This window comes from Bubalus bubalis, chromosome 3 (assembly GCF_019923935.1).
Source record: "Bubalus bubalis isolate 160015118507 breed Murrah chromosome 3, NDDB_SH_1, whole genome shotgun sequence".
Lineage (NCBI taxonomy): Eukaryota > Metazoa > Chordata > Mammalia > Artiodactyla > Bovidae > Bubalus > Bubalus bubalis.
This window is the reverse complement of record NC_059159.1, coordinates 168,290,538-168,306,718: the sequence shown is the minus strand read 5'-3', so window position 1 is coordinate 168,306,718 and position 16,181 is coordinate 168,290,538. Positions and strand designations below refer to the sequence as shown.

The window sequence follows — 16,181 nt, the reverse complement described above, 5'->3', positions numbered from 1 at the left end:
GTAGCTCAGCTGGTAAAGAATCCACCTGCAATGCGGGTGATGTGGGTTCAATCTCTGGGTTGGGAAGATCCCCTGGTGAAGGGAATGGCTTCCCACTCCAGTATTCTGGCCTGGAGAATCCCATGGACTGTGTAGTCCACGGGGTTACAAAGAGGTAAGAGCAGCATGGCCTCTCTGAGTAGGTGCTAGTTGGACTGAGAGACAAAAACTGGGAGGAAGGCAGCTTCCGAGGTTTGGGTGGAGAGTTCCAGAGAGACGTGACAGAAAGTACATATGCACTACGGAAGGGGAGCAGTTGTAAGTCCTGAGGGCTGGCGAGCATGCTGAGGGAGTGATGTAGGCGGTGGCGCAGGATGCTGCACGGTTCCCGGGCCACATTAAAAGGAGAATGTGCACGTGTGTGGGCAGTGACGTAGGGCAGCATCACAGTTCCTGCTGTTAAAGGACTGTGAGTGTCCTGAAGGCAAACCTGTGCCTCATTTCACTCCAAATTCTGGGCTGCTAAGCCACCTGCCATCGAGCAGGTCCTCAGTAAGGTGTGTCGAATGACTAAGCAAAGAAACATGTGAATAAATGAACGCCAGAACGAATGACTGAGACCTTCTGCTTCCGCTAAGGCAGTTTTCCCTCCGAGGTTTCATGCCCCTTGTCCCCGCCCAAGAGCAGTTTTTTTCTTCTTCTTTGTAATAGCGTATGGCCGGAGCCATTCTCTGTGATTCAATATTGACTGTGTTTCACACACTGTTATTATCATTTAACGTTTGCTGTCTGCTGACTGTGCAGTCATCGCCATAGCAAACAAAGAGCTCAATCTGGTTTTGGTCCTTGGGCTAATTTAGTCACAAGGAAAAGGAAGGTGCTGTAAGAACAACTGCACAGTAGACATTGACATGGACTGGCAGTCCACTGGGTCCAGCTGGGTATCAGTTCACCAGTGACCTTAAACAAGTGCCTAACCCCATGTGACCCTCTGTGTTCTAGTCTGAACATGGGGATGGCAAGCTGCTTTAGTGATGGGCTTTCAGGAATGGGCCAGATGAGCCCCAGGAATAAGAGGCACAGATTTCAGCAAGCCTTCCCCAACCCTGCCTCTGCTTCGTTCTGTACCCGGCTGTGTTGGCCTGATGTGGCTGCCCCCAGGGCTCACTGCTGGTGCCATTTCAAGGACTCTGAGCGCAGTAAGTGCCCACCCAGCCAACAGCATGCAGATCCTCTTTCTTGAGCTGCTTAATGAGCGACAGCAATTTCCAGAGGTAAAGCCCAGTCCCTGGGTTCCCTGGACATCTGGTTCTGGCTCTGATGCACCGAGAGAAAAATGAGCAAGGCACCAAGCAAGGCCATTCACCAGCGTGTCTTCACGTTGCCCTGGCCCAACTGGCCGGCTGCCAGAGGAGCTGCTGCCAAGTCTGCGGGTGCTGAGGCTGGCAGTGGGGGAGAGGAGGTACTGAGGAGAGACCTGCCTCATAGACAAGGCACTGTGCCTCCAGTCTGCTCCCCGGGGCTGCAAGGCGAGCTCTGGGGCCCTTCGGTTCTCAGTTGTAGGAGCTGGTGCACTCCTGGGACCATCTCCAGCTCTGCTCCACTCTGCATGCAGCAAGGGAACCCCAGGCAGGGTTTCCCTTGGATGAGTAACTCACTCTGTATCAGCTGCTTTGCCCTTGCTTTGGGATGCGGTAGGAGGCTGTTGGTTTAGAGCGGATGAGTGACGTGAGCTGACTCAGGCTGTGGCAGGATTCCTCTGGCTTCTGGTTGAGAATAGACAGGCCAGGGTGGAAGAAGAGAGTCAAGTGAAGAGTCCTTTGCAGGACTTCCCTGGTGGTCCAGTGGTTGAGCATCTGCGTGCCAGTGCAGGGGACACCAGTTCAATCCTTGGTCCTGGAAGATCCCCCATGTCGTGGGGCAACTTCATCCTTGTGCAACAACTACTGAAGCATGTGTGCTCTAGAGCCCGTGGTCTGCAGCAGGAGAAGCCACTTCAGTAAGGAACCTGCACCCCGCACCGTGAGAGTGAACCCAGCTCGCCGCAACTGGAGAAAGCCCACGCACAGCAACACAGGCCAGTGCAGCCAAAAATACATATATAAATAAACAAAGTTTTTTTTTTTTTTAAGAAGAAGCCTTTGCAGTAAGCCAGGCAAGAAAGGAGGGTGTCTTGGCTCAGGTGGTACAGTAGAGGAGCTGGGAAGTGCTGCGTTTCAGGTGCCTTTTGAAAGATTTCCTGATGGGCTGGATGAGGAGTGGGAGAGAAAGCAGGCAATCAAGAATGTCTCAAGTGTTTTGTTTTTTTTTTTTAAGCAGCTGAAGGGTGAATTAGATCCTGTCCTTATTAATAATAATAATGATAATAAATATTAATAGCTAACTTTTTATAGCATTTATTAAGTGGCAGATGCTCTTCCCCTGACTTTTGATTGTGAATCTGAAGGAGTTAGAGTCTATGGGGGCGGGGGAATGGACGATGCAGGAATAAATCAGTAGCATTTGGTGAACGGATATCATTGTCTCATTGCTTCAAGGTGACTGGTTTTAGCTCAGTGTGAGCAGACATGATGGGGACTGGGGAGAGCTGGCTGGATAAGAAGGTCTAACACGTCTTCCTCATCAGTCCTCCTCAAGCTCACGTGTTCGTGTGTGTGTGAACAGGAAGCCTCTTGGGGCTAGGGGAATGCTGTCTCTAGGTCTGCTCCATAGCGTGGTCCAGAGGTCCAAGCCTCATACACTATTAAGGCTACTTGTCTATGGACGGATTGATTGCTTCTCTTTTCTACAGTAACTGATTTGAAGAAAGATCTGGTAATTCTCCAAGAACCCCATCACCCTTCCCCTCTATTCATAGGACATGCTGATTGGCCTTGTCCTTCAAAATATTTTCAGGGACATCTCCCTTTAGTAGACAGCACGATGGAAAGATTGTAGATTCCAGTGAAAGAATGCTTTTGGTACCATTATGTCCTTGCCCTTCTTATCAAGAAGCTATGTTGGTACAATTACACTGAATGGAAGTACTGCTAAAGTGATATTTCTTATTTTCAAAGCATCTTCAGAGGGAAAAACAGCCTAGAAGCGAGAGTTAGGAAGTTCAAGTTAGGTGACCTTACAACTGACTAGAAAGTCCTAACTTCCCATTGGTTATATGAGATCACTGGAGTGGGGAAGTGGGTTTTTGAGTATTTTTCAGCCATGGAAGTCTTGGTGCCAGTACTTCCTTGTTTGAGAGTACTATCTACGCAACGTGAGGAGGGGAGTGGAGCTGCGCTGAGTGCAGCAGGAGAAATGGCTCAGAACAACTCACTCGCCAAGCTCCTTTCCCATAGAGGACGATCCTGAGCCCCTCAGCTGGGCCAGATATTCTTTTGGGCCTTCCCAGCTCTGAGGTTCTGCATTTCTGCCATGAGCATTTCCAGCTGAGCTTCTGAAGAGTTCACACTCTGAGCTCCCCCTCTTCCCATTCAGGCCCTTCCTTCACCTGCTTATAGTTCCATGGTCTCAGAAGGACGTACACACCTTCTTCACCTCTTGCTTAGCTTGTCTCCACCTTTGGAGTGGAATGAGTTCTGCTATCATGCATGGTGCTGTCGAAGGGGCACCGGGCAGACCTGGGTTCAAATCCTGCTTCTGCCACTCTGTTGTTCTGGGATAGCCGTGCTACAAGCTGACTGGCCTGTAAATGGAAGTGACAATCTCTGGCTCATGGATTTTTTTTTTTTTTTAGCTTTTCCCTTTGTACTGGCGTACAGTCAATTAACCACGTTGTGATAGTTTCAGGTGTGAAGCAGAGTGGCTCTGGCTCATAGATTTGGTGCTGGGAAAGGCATCCAGCACAGGGTAGATGCCTTTGGAGCTCCCGAATGTGTGTGGCTCCTCTCCTGCCTGGCATGCCGAGGCCAGGCCCGCCGCTCACCCAGCGCCTTGCCTCTTGTCTTGCAGAGATGTCGGGCACAGCTGCGGACATCTCGCTGGTCCACTGGCGGCAGCAGTGGCTGGAGAACGGCACCCTGTACTTCCACGTGTCCATGAGCAGCTCCGGGCAGCTGGCCCAGGCCACCGCCCCCACGCTCCGGGAGCCCTCGGAGATCGTAGAGGAGCAGATGCATATTCTCCACATTTCTGTGATGGTGAGTGAGCGGGAACCCAGGAGGGGGCTTCAGGGAGTTGGGGGGGCGGTGATGGGGAGGGCAAGGTGGAGAGACCATGGCAGGAGGCAAGGGATTGCCAGCAGGTGGAGGGAAGGAGCTGGCTAAGTACGAGAGGTCAGAATGATAAACAGAAGGTCAGGTGGATTCTACGGTGTCACTTGGACTGATGTATACTCGTCCATCATCTGTCAGCTGTGACAAGCTAATTGTGCTTCAGAGGAGAAAATAAAGGGTCTCCAGCTCCTTGGCCTTTTGGCCGACATCTCTGGGAATAGCTGTTTAACATCTGCCACGTGCTCAGCCTGCCTGGCTGAGGGCTGAGGTTCAGCGCTCCAGCGCAACTGGCCTTTCCAAGAATGACTGAGCAAACAAAACTGGAGTGGGGCTGCCCTTTCCCAAGCACCCTTGATGTGTTTTAACCCTCACAACACCCTCTTCAGTGTAGACCGTGCATGGTGGCCCCTGGAGCTGGACTCTGCATAGCCAGGGCTATTACACACCATCTCCCCTCTGCGCCGCCCCATTACCCTCACTTATATTTGTGAATACTGAGTCAGAGAGCAGAGAAACTAGCCCAAAGTCACATAGCTAGGAAGAGATGGAGCTGCTCTTGGGTATTTGAACCCAAGTGTGGTGTGTCTGGCTATAGAAACTCAACTATTCTCTACACTCCCTTTTTCAATGCAAGAATTTATTGACCATGTGTCAAGCCCTGCACTGGGGGCATTCATGGGCATTATTTCATTGCATTCTCACCAAGAAGTCAGGCATGCCACCTCCATGTTAGAGATGAAGTTACGGACACAGAGAAGTGAAGTGGCCTCCCATCTCTGTTGGCCCCAGGATCTGGAACTCTGAGGCTGCTGCCTCCTTAAAGAAGGATGCCAGGGCAGAAATCACTGGAATGGTAAGTCTATGATGTATGTAGACTCACATTAACGATGGATTTGAAAAGCTGTAATTAATGGCTTTGTACTGTAAATTGAAAAAAGGAATCAAAGTGAAGAATGTACAGGGTCTAATTGGCTCCAGGAAAGATCAGATAATAGCTACAACTGAACTCAAGTCTGGTGCTTTTCACTCCTCAGGCCACTCTTACAGTATTTTCTCCTTTTTTACCTTTAGCACAGACACACAAGTGTAGGAAATGTCATTCCTAGCCTACATGTGAGGAAGGTAGGGCTCAGAGAGGTGAAGTGGTTGGTCTAAGGTCACTCAGCAGAATGGGGCTATGAGCCAGCCCTTACTTTCTGCCTTTCATTCAGTCATCAGTGGTACTTACCAAGAACCTGCGATGCAGCGGAGCTGACCTTTTGGTCTCTGTGCTCCAGGCCCCTCTTCGACCCTTACTGTGCATGAGACATTCTCATTAGGGCTGAGTAAGTGCTTGGAAGTTTTCTGTTTTTGGAAAAACACGCACATACCGCAGCCAGACAGCCACGTTAAATTTGGACCTAACGCATGCTCATCACGTGGAGGAACAAATCAAGGCCTTTGTGTTATTCATGGAATGAGTGTGATAGACTTTTCCCATTTTTATATTTAGCGAGTGTTGCAGCCACATGCCAGGCCAAGTGGGTGCCTGCATGCTGACTCTGGGTTGCAAGTTTGCAGGCACTTCTCGGGTGCTTGCTGAGCACCTCGTGCAGCCTGGGGTGCCATCTGATGTGAAGAAGACTGGACAGGGTGCAACTCTTCTTTGAATGTCTGGGAGTGAGACTCGGTTTGGATTCATATTTATTAAGCATTTTCTGTTTCACCATAGCATTTACTCCCATAACCCAGGGGCTTTGACAGAATTATACAAATGATAATACTAGTCCTGCGTGGACTTTCTCTGTTTCCACACCCAATGTTAATGATACTAAATCAGACCTCTCCCCAAAAACTGTCAGTGATCCTCAGTTTTTTTTTCTGCTCAGTGAGTTTAGCTTGGAAAGAATTCACCAAGACCTAAAATGTCTCTTGAATTTCCCTGTAATCAAGGATGTGGCTGGTGGAGTAGGTTGTGCAGAGGTTGGCTCTCCAGACCCTCCCTGCCTGCTAGCTGGGGTGGCTTAGGCCTTCCACCCTGTGGTCCCACCAGTTCTTTCCCCCTTCAGGGCTCCAATATTTTGATATTTCCCATCCTCACCTTACCCCTCAGCAGACAGAGTCACATCCAGGAACACAGTGGGTTCCTTGGCATCCGCTGATGGCAGCCCAGCCTCTCAGGGCGGGGATGTCCTCAGAGACCCCTGCCCTCTATTTAGAGGGAGGTGACATGCATTCGTACCTGAGCTCCAGTGCCTGGGTGTAAAGTTCCACTCTGCCACGGACACTCTGGGTGATGTTGGGCAACGTATTTAACCCTTCCGCCCCCTGTTTTATCGTCTATAAAAATAAGGGTTATGCTAATACTGTGTAACAGAGCACTTGTGTCAGAGGAGCCTGGCATGTAAGGGCATTAGCTTTTTAGTATTTGGTACACTTTTATTATCTGGGCTTGCCAGGTGGCACTAGCGGTAAAGAACCTGCCTACCAATACAGGAAACCTAAGAGAATTGGGTTCGATCCCCAAGTCGGGAAGATCCCCTGGAGGAGGGCATGGCAACCCACTCCAGTATTCTTGAGTGGAGAATCCCCATGAACTGTAGCCCACCAGGCTACAGTCATAAAGAGTCGGACACAACTAAAGCAACTTAGCACACGCACACACACTTTTATTATGGAGGCAATTCATTTTGCAGATGGATAAACTGAGGTCCAGATGCAAGCTAGGACTCCCCATCCAGGCGTCTCAGATTCTGTGGCTCAGATTCTGTCCTTGCCATCCTGGCCACAGATAATTCAGCAAAAACAAAAAGCAGTGTTTGCTTCTCCCCACTCCCACCTTCCCCATCTTTTTAATTTAAAAAGGTTTTTTCTTCCTTTAATTAAAAAAAATTTAAAAATCCTAAACATTTAAAATGGCATTCATGGGACTTCCCTGATAGTCAAGTGGTTAAGAATTGCTGCTTCCAGAAGGGGGCCCGCAGTAGACTCTCCATGCCCCAGCTAAGATTTCTTCTGGAACTAAAGATACCACGTGCCTCAAGGAAGATGGAAGACCCAAAGGCTGCAACTAAAACCCAGCACAGCTTAATAAATAAATGAGTGAATGAGTGACGGAATAAATAAATAAAAACGTCATTCTTGGTGGCTGGGTTCTGCCCTCCCATTTCACAGATGAAAAATTTGAGACTAAGTGAGTTCCTTTGACTTGCCTAAGGCTGAAAGTGAAAAGTGAAAGTTAGTTACTTAGTCATTTCCAACTCTTTATGACCCCATGGACTGTAGCCCACCAAGCTTGTCTATGGAATTCTCCAGGCAAGAATATTGGAGTGGGTTGCCATTTCCTTCTCCAGGGGATCTTCCCCACCCAGAGGTCGAACCCAGGTCTCCTGCTGGCTCTGTTGGGGCCAGGATTTTCCAAGACTCCAAACTCATGTCACAGGGCTGTTCAGGACACTGTGACTCTCCCTCTGTCAAGCTCTGCACTGTCATTATCTCCAGTGAAGATCTGAGATGGTTTGGGAGAAGACCAAACCATCCAGTCACATCTCAGAGAAATCTGGCGGTCCAGGTCAGTGTTTTTCATCCACTTACTTTGGCATAAATATCCTGCCCACCCATGCAGAGCAACCAGCTCCAGCTCAGTCACTGGAACCTGCGACAACCCATGCCTCCTGGAGTGGAACCAGAATGCCCTTTCCAGCTTGTTGAGCGTCTGCTTTATCCCAGGAGGTTGCATCATCTGACTATTAATATCCCAAGGGTCAGGCAACAAGGAGGTACTTTGTGGACGCCTGGGCAGAGGACGAGAGTAGGGGGTCATTCATCTAGTCTGTGGCTTTAGCTTCAGCTACCCTGAGCAGTCACATGCCTGCCTCAGGCGTGCAGGGAGAATGATGGAGGCAGAGAACAGAGCAGAGGTTTGGAAGACACTGTCTTTCTTGCTTCCTGCTTCCTGATGGTTTTACTCTGGGGACTCCCCTCTCCTCTTTGAGCCTCAGTTTCTTTATAAAACAACTGATCCTTCCAGTCTCACAGGATGAGTGAGAAGAACATAAGAAACATATAAATAGTACCCAATATCCATCTGGCACATCATAGGTGCATAATAATAGTGGTTACTACTATTACGGCTGCAACAGTGTTTAAAATACTCTAACGTAGGACAAGAGATGTTGGATTTTGTCTTGTTTTCTCTGCTATCTTGCTATCTGATCTAGAGAAATATTCACAATACCTGGCATTTATTGAGAACTTACAACATGCCAGGTAATGTTTGATTTATATGCATTGTTAAATTTAATCCTCACAACATATCCTAAGGTGGACACTGTTATTATGTTTATTTCATAGTTGTGGATCCTGAACTGCTAATACTTATCAATAGCTACCAGTGTGAGCTGGTCAAGGTTAAATGGCAAAGCCAATATTTCGTTTGTAGAGGTGGGTCCTCTGCCTTTTATCTATAGACCATCCTTTCTCTTCTCTCTGCATTAGTTGCTGACTTAAAGTATAAAATATTATGGACAAATTCATGCATAGACCCCCACCTTATTTGGAATCTATGAACATGTTACTAAGAGGGGTTATGACTTGGGTGTCAATGCCAAGGTTAAACAGTTATCTCTCTATGGCCTTGGCCACGTCAAACTCATCATCTGTAAAACTGGGGTAATATTTTCTAATTCTTAGGTTTTTTTTTTTTTCAAAGTACTGAATAAGGTCATACATGCAAAGGTTCTGCATAATAAAACTAATGGCTACTCTCACCAAGAGCTTGTAAAGGACCCAACTTTTAAAGTTTGATGTCAGGCACAATGTAGTAACATGTGCATCATCCATTGAATTGTTCTGGCCCCTGTATAAGACTGGGCTGTCCCCTGTGGCTCAGCAGGTAAAGAATTCGCCTGCAATGAGGGACACCTGGGTTCGCTCCCTGGGCTGGGAAGATCCCCTGGAGAAGGGAAAGGCTATCCACTCCAGTATTCTGGCCTGAAGAATTCCATGGACTGTACAGTCCATGGGGTCACAAAGAGTCGGACACAACTGAGCGACTTCCTCGCTCACTTTCTATAAGATAGGCACTGCTCTTGTCCCTCGTTTACAGATGAGGAACCTGGGAGTCAGTGAGATTTTGTAACTTGCTGAAGTTCACTCACCAGTGCGCACCAGTGCTGGAATCCCAACTTGTCTGCAGAGAGTAATAAGAGTCTTTGCCCTTGACATGATTCTGTGTGGTTCAGGGCCCGAGATTCAGTAAGTGCTTACAAAGTGATACCTCATATTAAAGCGTTAGCTGTAGAGACCACAGTAATGAATACTGTTGCCAAAATGTTTTGAGCAAAAGGATGAAGGAAATGTTTGATCTGATGTGTGAAAAAGAAGACATTTGAGGACGTTTCTTTCAAAGGGACTGGCCCACAGAAAATAGCAGAGATTTGTACTGGTGGGTACTAGTGGGGGCGGGTGTGTGGTTACAGAGGACCAACCTTTCAATGTTCTCCAGCAATGGAGGGGACTGGGTCATAGGTAGTGAGTTCCTTGACTCTGGGGGTATGCAAGCAAAGGCTCGAAGCCCTATCTGTCAGGATTTTGAGAGAAATAATCGTTAAATTAGAAGACTATTGTAGTTCCTTCAAACTTAGAAGATCTATGATTCTATGTAATAATAATCATAGGAAAATACTTTGAGGATTAGAAACTGCCACATAAATCTTAGAAATTATTACCATTCTCGATCAGTAGCTTTGTTTAAAGGATCTGTGTGATATAGGGATCATACTTTTTAAAGCTTTCTGTGGAAAAATGGCTTTTGATCATTTCCCCAACTGTTGTGTTTACTCACTCACAGCATATGATGCATTCCTTAGTCCATTGATTGACTCATTCAATCATGCAGTGCTTTCTGTACCCACTAAACCCAACAATGAAAATCCTATCTGCTGGAAAAATGGAAAAAAAAAAAAGAAAAAAGGCTTTAACAAAATCAACCATAGGCTCAGAACAAGCCAACTCTGCAATTATAGAGGGATGGTATGGGGAGGGAGGTGGGAGGGGGGTTCAGGATTGGGAACACGTGTACACCTGTGGCAGATTCATGTTGATGTATGGCAAAACCAATACAATATTGTAATTAGCCTGTAATTAAAATAAATAAATTTAAATTAAAAAAAAAAAGTGGATCCTACACTGTAAGTTGTATTCCTGAAAAACTAGTTTTCTAAACAACTAAGTTTTAGAAGGTTCTAAGTTAGACTTGAAATATTGTGTTTACTTTTGGGGATCATATGTTAAGAGAAACAATAACTAGAAAATTTATGAGAAAATAAGACAGCAAAGGATCTTATCATAATGCTAACAAGCACTTTTATAATGCTTGGTTAGTGTTAAGGTCGGGCTTCACTGATAGCTCAGTTGGTAAAAAATCTGCCTGCAATGCAGGAGACCCCAGTTCAATTCCTGGGTCAGGGTGATCTGCTGGAGAAGGGATAGGCTACTCACTCCAGTATCTTGGCCTAGAGAATTCAGTGGACTGTTAGCCGATGGGGTCGCAAAGAGTTGGACACGACTGAATGACTTTCACTTCACTTCAGTGTTGTAGTCATTGCCAGATTAACTCATTTAATCCTATGATAATCCTAATTCAGTAGGTGTCGTAACTCCTGTTACACTTTTGAGGAAATGTAGGTGTAAAGAATGTAACTGCCCTGCAAGGACTGTAGACCTGGGACCCCAAGGACTGGAGCTGACTTACTGGCCTTGGGACTTGGGCACGTTCCTTCTCTCTGCTGCTTCTGTTTAGTCATCAACAGTGGGGTGAGGATGGAGGTACCTGCCCACGGATGCTGCGTGAGGATCAGCCGAGGTGGCGCACGTGACGGCCCTGTGCCAGAGCCTGATGTGTAGTCAGCCTGTCATCCATGGGGAGACTCTGCTGCTTACAAGCCTGCATTTCCCATGGCTGCTACCACCGTGCATCACAGCCTGAGGGACTTAAACAACTGAAATGTGTTGCCTCACTGTCTTGGAGGACAGAGCTCTGAGATCAAGATGTGGGCAGACCACGATGTGGATCTGCTCCAGACCTCTCCCCTAACTTTTGGTCAAGGCACCTGGGCTGGTGGCAGGATGACTCTATTCTTCATAGTATTCTCCATGGTAGAAGTCTGTCTCTATGTCCAGATTTTCTTTTTTTCCCCTTTTTTAATTGTTTAAATTATGAAAGTATGACAACATATTTATAGGAGACTTGAAAAATACAGAACAAAGTTATATATAGTTCCACTGTGTATTACAATTTTTTAAGCAGATAAATTAAGATCTTTTAGTTGGAATTTCAGTATCAAACTCTCCAAAATTAGTAGACGGAATATGCAGAGAAGTAGAAGGATATAGTAGACCCGAAAAGCACCATGAACCAATTCAACATAATTAAGCAAATTTTCTCCTTTTTATAAGGATACAGGTTATATTGGATTGAGGTCCACCTAATGACATCATCATAACTTGATTATGTATGTAAATATCTAATATTCATATAAGGTCACGTTCTGAGGTACTGGGGATTTAGAGTCCAACATTTTTTTTTTGGCAGGGGGCGGGGGGCACAATTCAACTTATAACAATAAGCATTATTGCTGTGCTATTTACATGGTGGCTCAGCTGGCAAAAGAGTCCACCTGCAATGTGGGAGACCTGGGTTCGATCCCTGGGTTGGGAAGATCCCCTGGGGGAGGGCATGGCAACCCACTCCAGTATTCTGGCCTGGAGAGCCCATGGGGTCACAAAGAGTCGGACATGACTGAACAACTTTCACTTCATTTAACATTAGTGAAGGATGCACAGGTCAACCAGCATGGGAGAACACAAAGCCTTCCAGAGAGCAGACAGAGTAGAAGGGGAAACATCTCGACTAAGAGGGATATTTTTTTAAAAGATGGCAGGAAAATCGAGTAGTAGGAAGACCATGTGATACACGTAGCACAAAGAACCCTGGCCTGGGACTTGGCTGTCCCGGCGCTGCCGCTCACACGCTCCGTGACCTTGTGCAGGTCCCATTCTCTTCTCAGCATTATTGAAAGTGAAAGTAAAGTCGCTCAGTCGTGTTGACTCTTTGCAACCCTGTGGACTGTAGCCCACCAGGCTCCTCTGTCCATGGGATTCTCCAGGCAAGTATACTGGAGTGGGTTGCCATTTCCTTCTCCAGGGATCGAAGCCAGGTCTCCTGCATTGCAGGCAGATGCCTTACCCTCTGAGCCACACAAAGAACCCTGGCCTGGGACTTGGCTGTCCCGGTGCTGCTGTGCACACGCTCCGTGACCTTGTGCGGGCCCAGTTCTCTTCCCAGCCTTATTATCCTGTCTGTGAGTTGAGATCCTCAAGCTTCTATATGTTGCCAAGACAAGATGAAGTTTGGAAGTACAAACATCTCAAGTACATTTTTATATGTGTACCATGCCTCATGAATCACATTTTCCCCCAGAAAACATTTTTCTTGAAATTTTAAAAATCACAAATCCTTTTTTTTGGTTGTTTTTAAAAAATGTACATCACATGAACCTTGAAGTTTGTCCATGACTTGCCTCAACAACAAAGATTCACTAAAAGCCTGCAGGATCTCTGGGCTTATGGGAAGGTTGGGAGAATAAGGCATGGCTTCCATCCTGAAGGAAATACGGTCTGTCTCCCACAACATGTAGGGGTGCAGAGCAGGGAAGGAGTATGAGCAGAGGGTGTTGTCAGTATGTCTGGTTTCAAGTTTAGACTGTGCCTCATGTCAGCTGTAGAGATTTGGATAAACCTTCACCTCTGAACTGCTTGTTAGGACACTTGCAAAATGGAAATAAAGTTAAAATCGTCACATTGAACTGAGATCATGCACAGGAAAGCAACTTGGCTAGGTTTTTGCTCAAAGCTATAGTACGATACAGTTTGGTTGAAGTATTGGAGCTGGAAACACCTTAGCCCTTGTGGCATCCAATTCTTGAGATGTCAGCGTTTGCTTACTTTTCTATGGACAGATCATCCTGAATCTCAGCGACTGACCACCAGTGCCCTAGTTCTCATGCACGTTCTATGTCAGCAGCCACCGTCGTGGTGGCTCAGATCTTCTGTCTTCTCCTTCTGCAACTGAGGCTGACGGGGAGCCCTAGCCTGAGACGTTTGGTTTTCATGGCAGAGGGAATGAACGGGAGAGCGGGCAGACATCTATTCTGGCTCTTGAAACAAATGCTTAGATATGTGTTCTCTCACATTCTGTGGTCCAGAGCATGTCCTGTGGCCATGCCCGAGGCCAGTGGCAGGAGTGTGCAGTCCTATATGGAGAATGAGTGTGTGGACAATTACAAACAGCAATGGAAGATACCCCAACCTTCATTTTACAGATGGAGAAAAATGAGGTCAGAAAATGGACATTCTCCATCTATCAACTCCATTTGTCTGAGCTGACGGTCCAGCCCAGATGAAGAGGGTTGACGTGGCATCCCTGAGATTCATCTAAAAAACAGGGCCTGGAGCCAAAAATAAATGCAGGATGAGAACATGCATAAGAAAAAAGATCTGCACAATGTGAGACAGAGGTGGAGGAGAGATACACAGATCAAAAAAAAAAAAAACAGACATTCACCAATATTTATTGAGTGACTATTGTGTACCAGATGTATAGAAGCTACCAGCAGTGGAGAGAAATGAAACAGAAAAAGGGAGCCAAGGGCAATGAGGGAGATGTAGAAAAAGAAAGGGAAATCGGCAAGAATAGACAGAAAAGGACTTAGCAGTGAAAGCAGAGGCAGGGAAGGAGGAAACGGCAGAGGTAAACAGGGAAAGAGAAGTAGGGGAGTGAGCAGGACCAAACCGAATCCAGTCCCCAGAAAGAGCCATGGAGGGTGGGCTGAAGGGGTGAACAGGGGGCGCTCAGAGTGAGGAGAAGGCTGAGGAGGAAGTCTGGAAGATGAGGGCAACTCCCAGCAGAGACGGGGAGGGTCTGAGTGGGGCTCCTGGGCCAGCACCTCTGAGAAGAGGCGGCAGAGGTGAAGCAGGGTGGGGTTGCAGTGCCATGTCCTGGAAGTGAGAGGCAGGAAGATCCAGATCCTTTAGAGCGGCAATGTGGGGAGAGGCCAGATGGGCTGGCAGAAAAACTCAAGGAGAATGTCCTGTCCACGGCTACTTGCTACTTGCTTTTTCTTCCAGCCTCTTGTCCCCATTTCCTTCAAGAACCTGGGGCTAAGGACTTCCCTGGTGGTTCAGTGGTTAAGATTTCATCTCTCAACATGGGGATGTGGGTTCAATCCCTGGTTTGGGAACTAGGATCCCACATGCCTTGGGGCCACTAAGCCCAGTGCCACAACTAGAGATCCCATGCACCACAACAAGAGAAGGCTCAGTGCCACAGTGAAGACCCAGCACAGCCAAAAAACGAAAGAGGAGCGAGCCTGGGGCTTTTGGCTTTCGTATCTTAAAGAGGCTTGTGCAAGCTTTCCAATGGGAAGGATGGGCTGTGGAGAAAAGCGTCTTGCTTTTGGTGTGTTCTCATGACAGGGAATGAATGAATGGAGTGTGTGCACAAATGGGGTGCCTTGTTCCCACTGTTTACTCCCCTCCCCCATGCCTTGAGTCCATCTGCAGTAAAAACCAAGGTGGGCTTAGCTTTTGGTTCACTGGCCCTTATACCTCTCTCTCCAGTTAATTCCTCCCTCTCCCCATCTTCAGAAGGCAGCTTGGTCTGGTGGAAGCAAGCAATATGTGTTTGGAGACAGACAGGTGTGGATTCAAATCGTTCCTGTATTGCTGTTTGACCTTAGACGTATTGCTGAAATTCTGTGATTCTTACTTTCTCTTGAATTTCCAGGGAGGCTGTGGATCACTCATTCATGAAACTCATGGGAGAAATAAATGATAAAATACACATGGGGTGTCTTAGAATGGTGCTCTGAGAAGATACCTTTCTTTTGGCTTCTAAAAATTCCTTCCAATTCACCATTTTCATACCGTTCATGGGGTCCTCAAGGCAAGAACACTGAAGTGATTTGCCATTCCCTTCCCCACTGGACCATGTTTTGTCAAAACTCCCCACCATGGACCGTCCATCTTTGTTGGTCCTGCATGGCATGGTCCAGAGTTTCACTGAGTTACTCAAGGCTGTGATCCATGTGATCATTTTGGTTTTCTGTGATTGTGGTTTTCAGTCTGTCTGCCTTCTGATGCCTGAGGATAAGAGGCTTGTGCAAGCTTCCTTATGGGAAGGACTGGCTGTGGGGAAAACTGGGTCTTGCTCTGGCGGGCAGGGCTATGCTCAGCAAATCTTTAATCCAGTTTTCTGCTGATGGGTGGGGTTGTGCCCCCTCCCTGTAGTTTGGCCAGAGGCGGCCCAGTCCTGGAGTCTTCGGTCTCTATGGTAGGGCTAATGGTGACCTCCTCCAAGGGGACGCCGCAGCCCCCAGGGCTGCTGCTGCCAGTGCCCCTGACCCCTGGGCAGGCCACTGGGTTTGGCCTTGGAAAGCATCCTTTGAACCAGGTTGAGTAGGAGTCATTAAGAATATTGACTCCAAAATACTGATATAAATAATTGACTAAGTAACTAAATGGGATAGAAGACATAGCTCTTTGTTACAGTGGGATTCTACTTAATAAATGTAGAAGGAAAGAAGGAACTAGAAAATCACCATTAGACCATCACCACTGTAATAATTACTGCCGACAAGATCCACCGATGTATACTAAAATTAATGGGTGAAACCTCAAGAAGCAGGAGGATGTTTGCAGTCTCAAAGAATTAACACACCCTCCTGGATGTGTATTAATTACAAAAAGAAACTAGTGACTTTACAGTGGAATAATCTGGCAGATACCACCTGCACTGGTTGCCTAGGGCTGCTATGACAAATAACCAAACACTGCGGGGCTTAAAACAACAGAAAACTGATGCTTTTGCAGTTTTGGAGGCCAGAAGTCCAAAATCAAGGTGACATCCCGGTCTCATGCTCTCCGGGGTTCTGGGGGACAAGCCAGTCCTTG

At 47.1% G+C, this 16,181-nt stretch overlaps 1 protein-coding gene across 12 annotated transcripts in view; it reads left to right on the top strand.

Annotated features, from left to right (window-relative positions):
* ASTN2 (astrotactin 2) overlaps positions 1 to 16,181 on the top strand; it is a 1,030,196-nt gene that overhangs the window by 143,285 nt on the left and 870,730 nt on the right. For all 12 annotated transcript variants that reach the window (XM_045165169.1, XM_045165168.1, XM_045165167.1 and 9 more), the window contains exon 2: positions 3,928 to 4,115. In XM_045165169.1, coding sequence (XP_045021104.1) covers positions 3,928 to 4,115 — 188 coding nt within the window. The remainder of the gene's footprint in view (positions 1 to 3,927; positions 4,116 to 16,181) is intronic.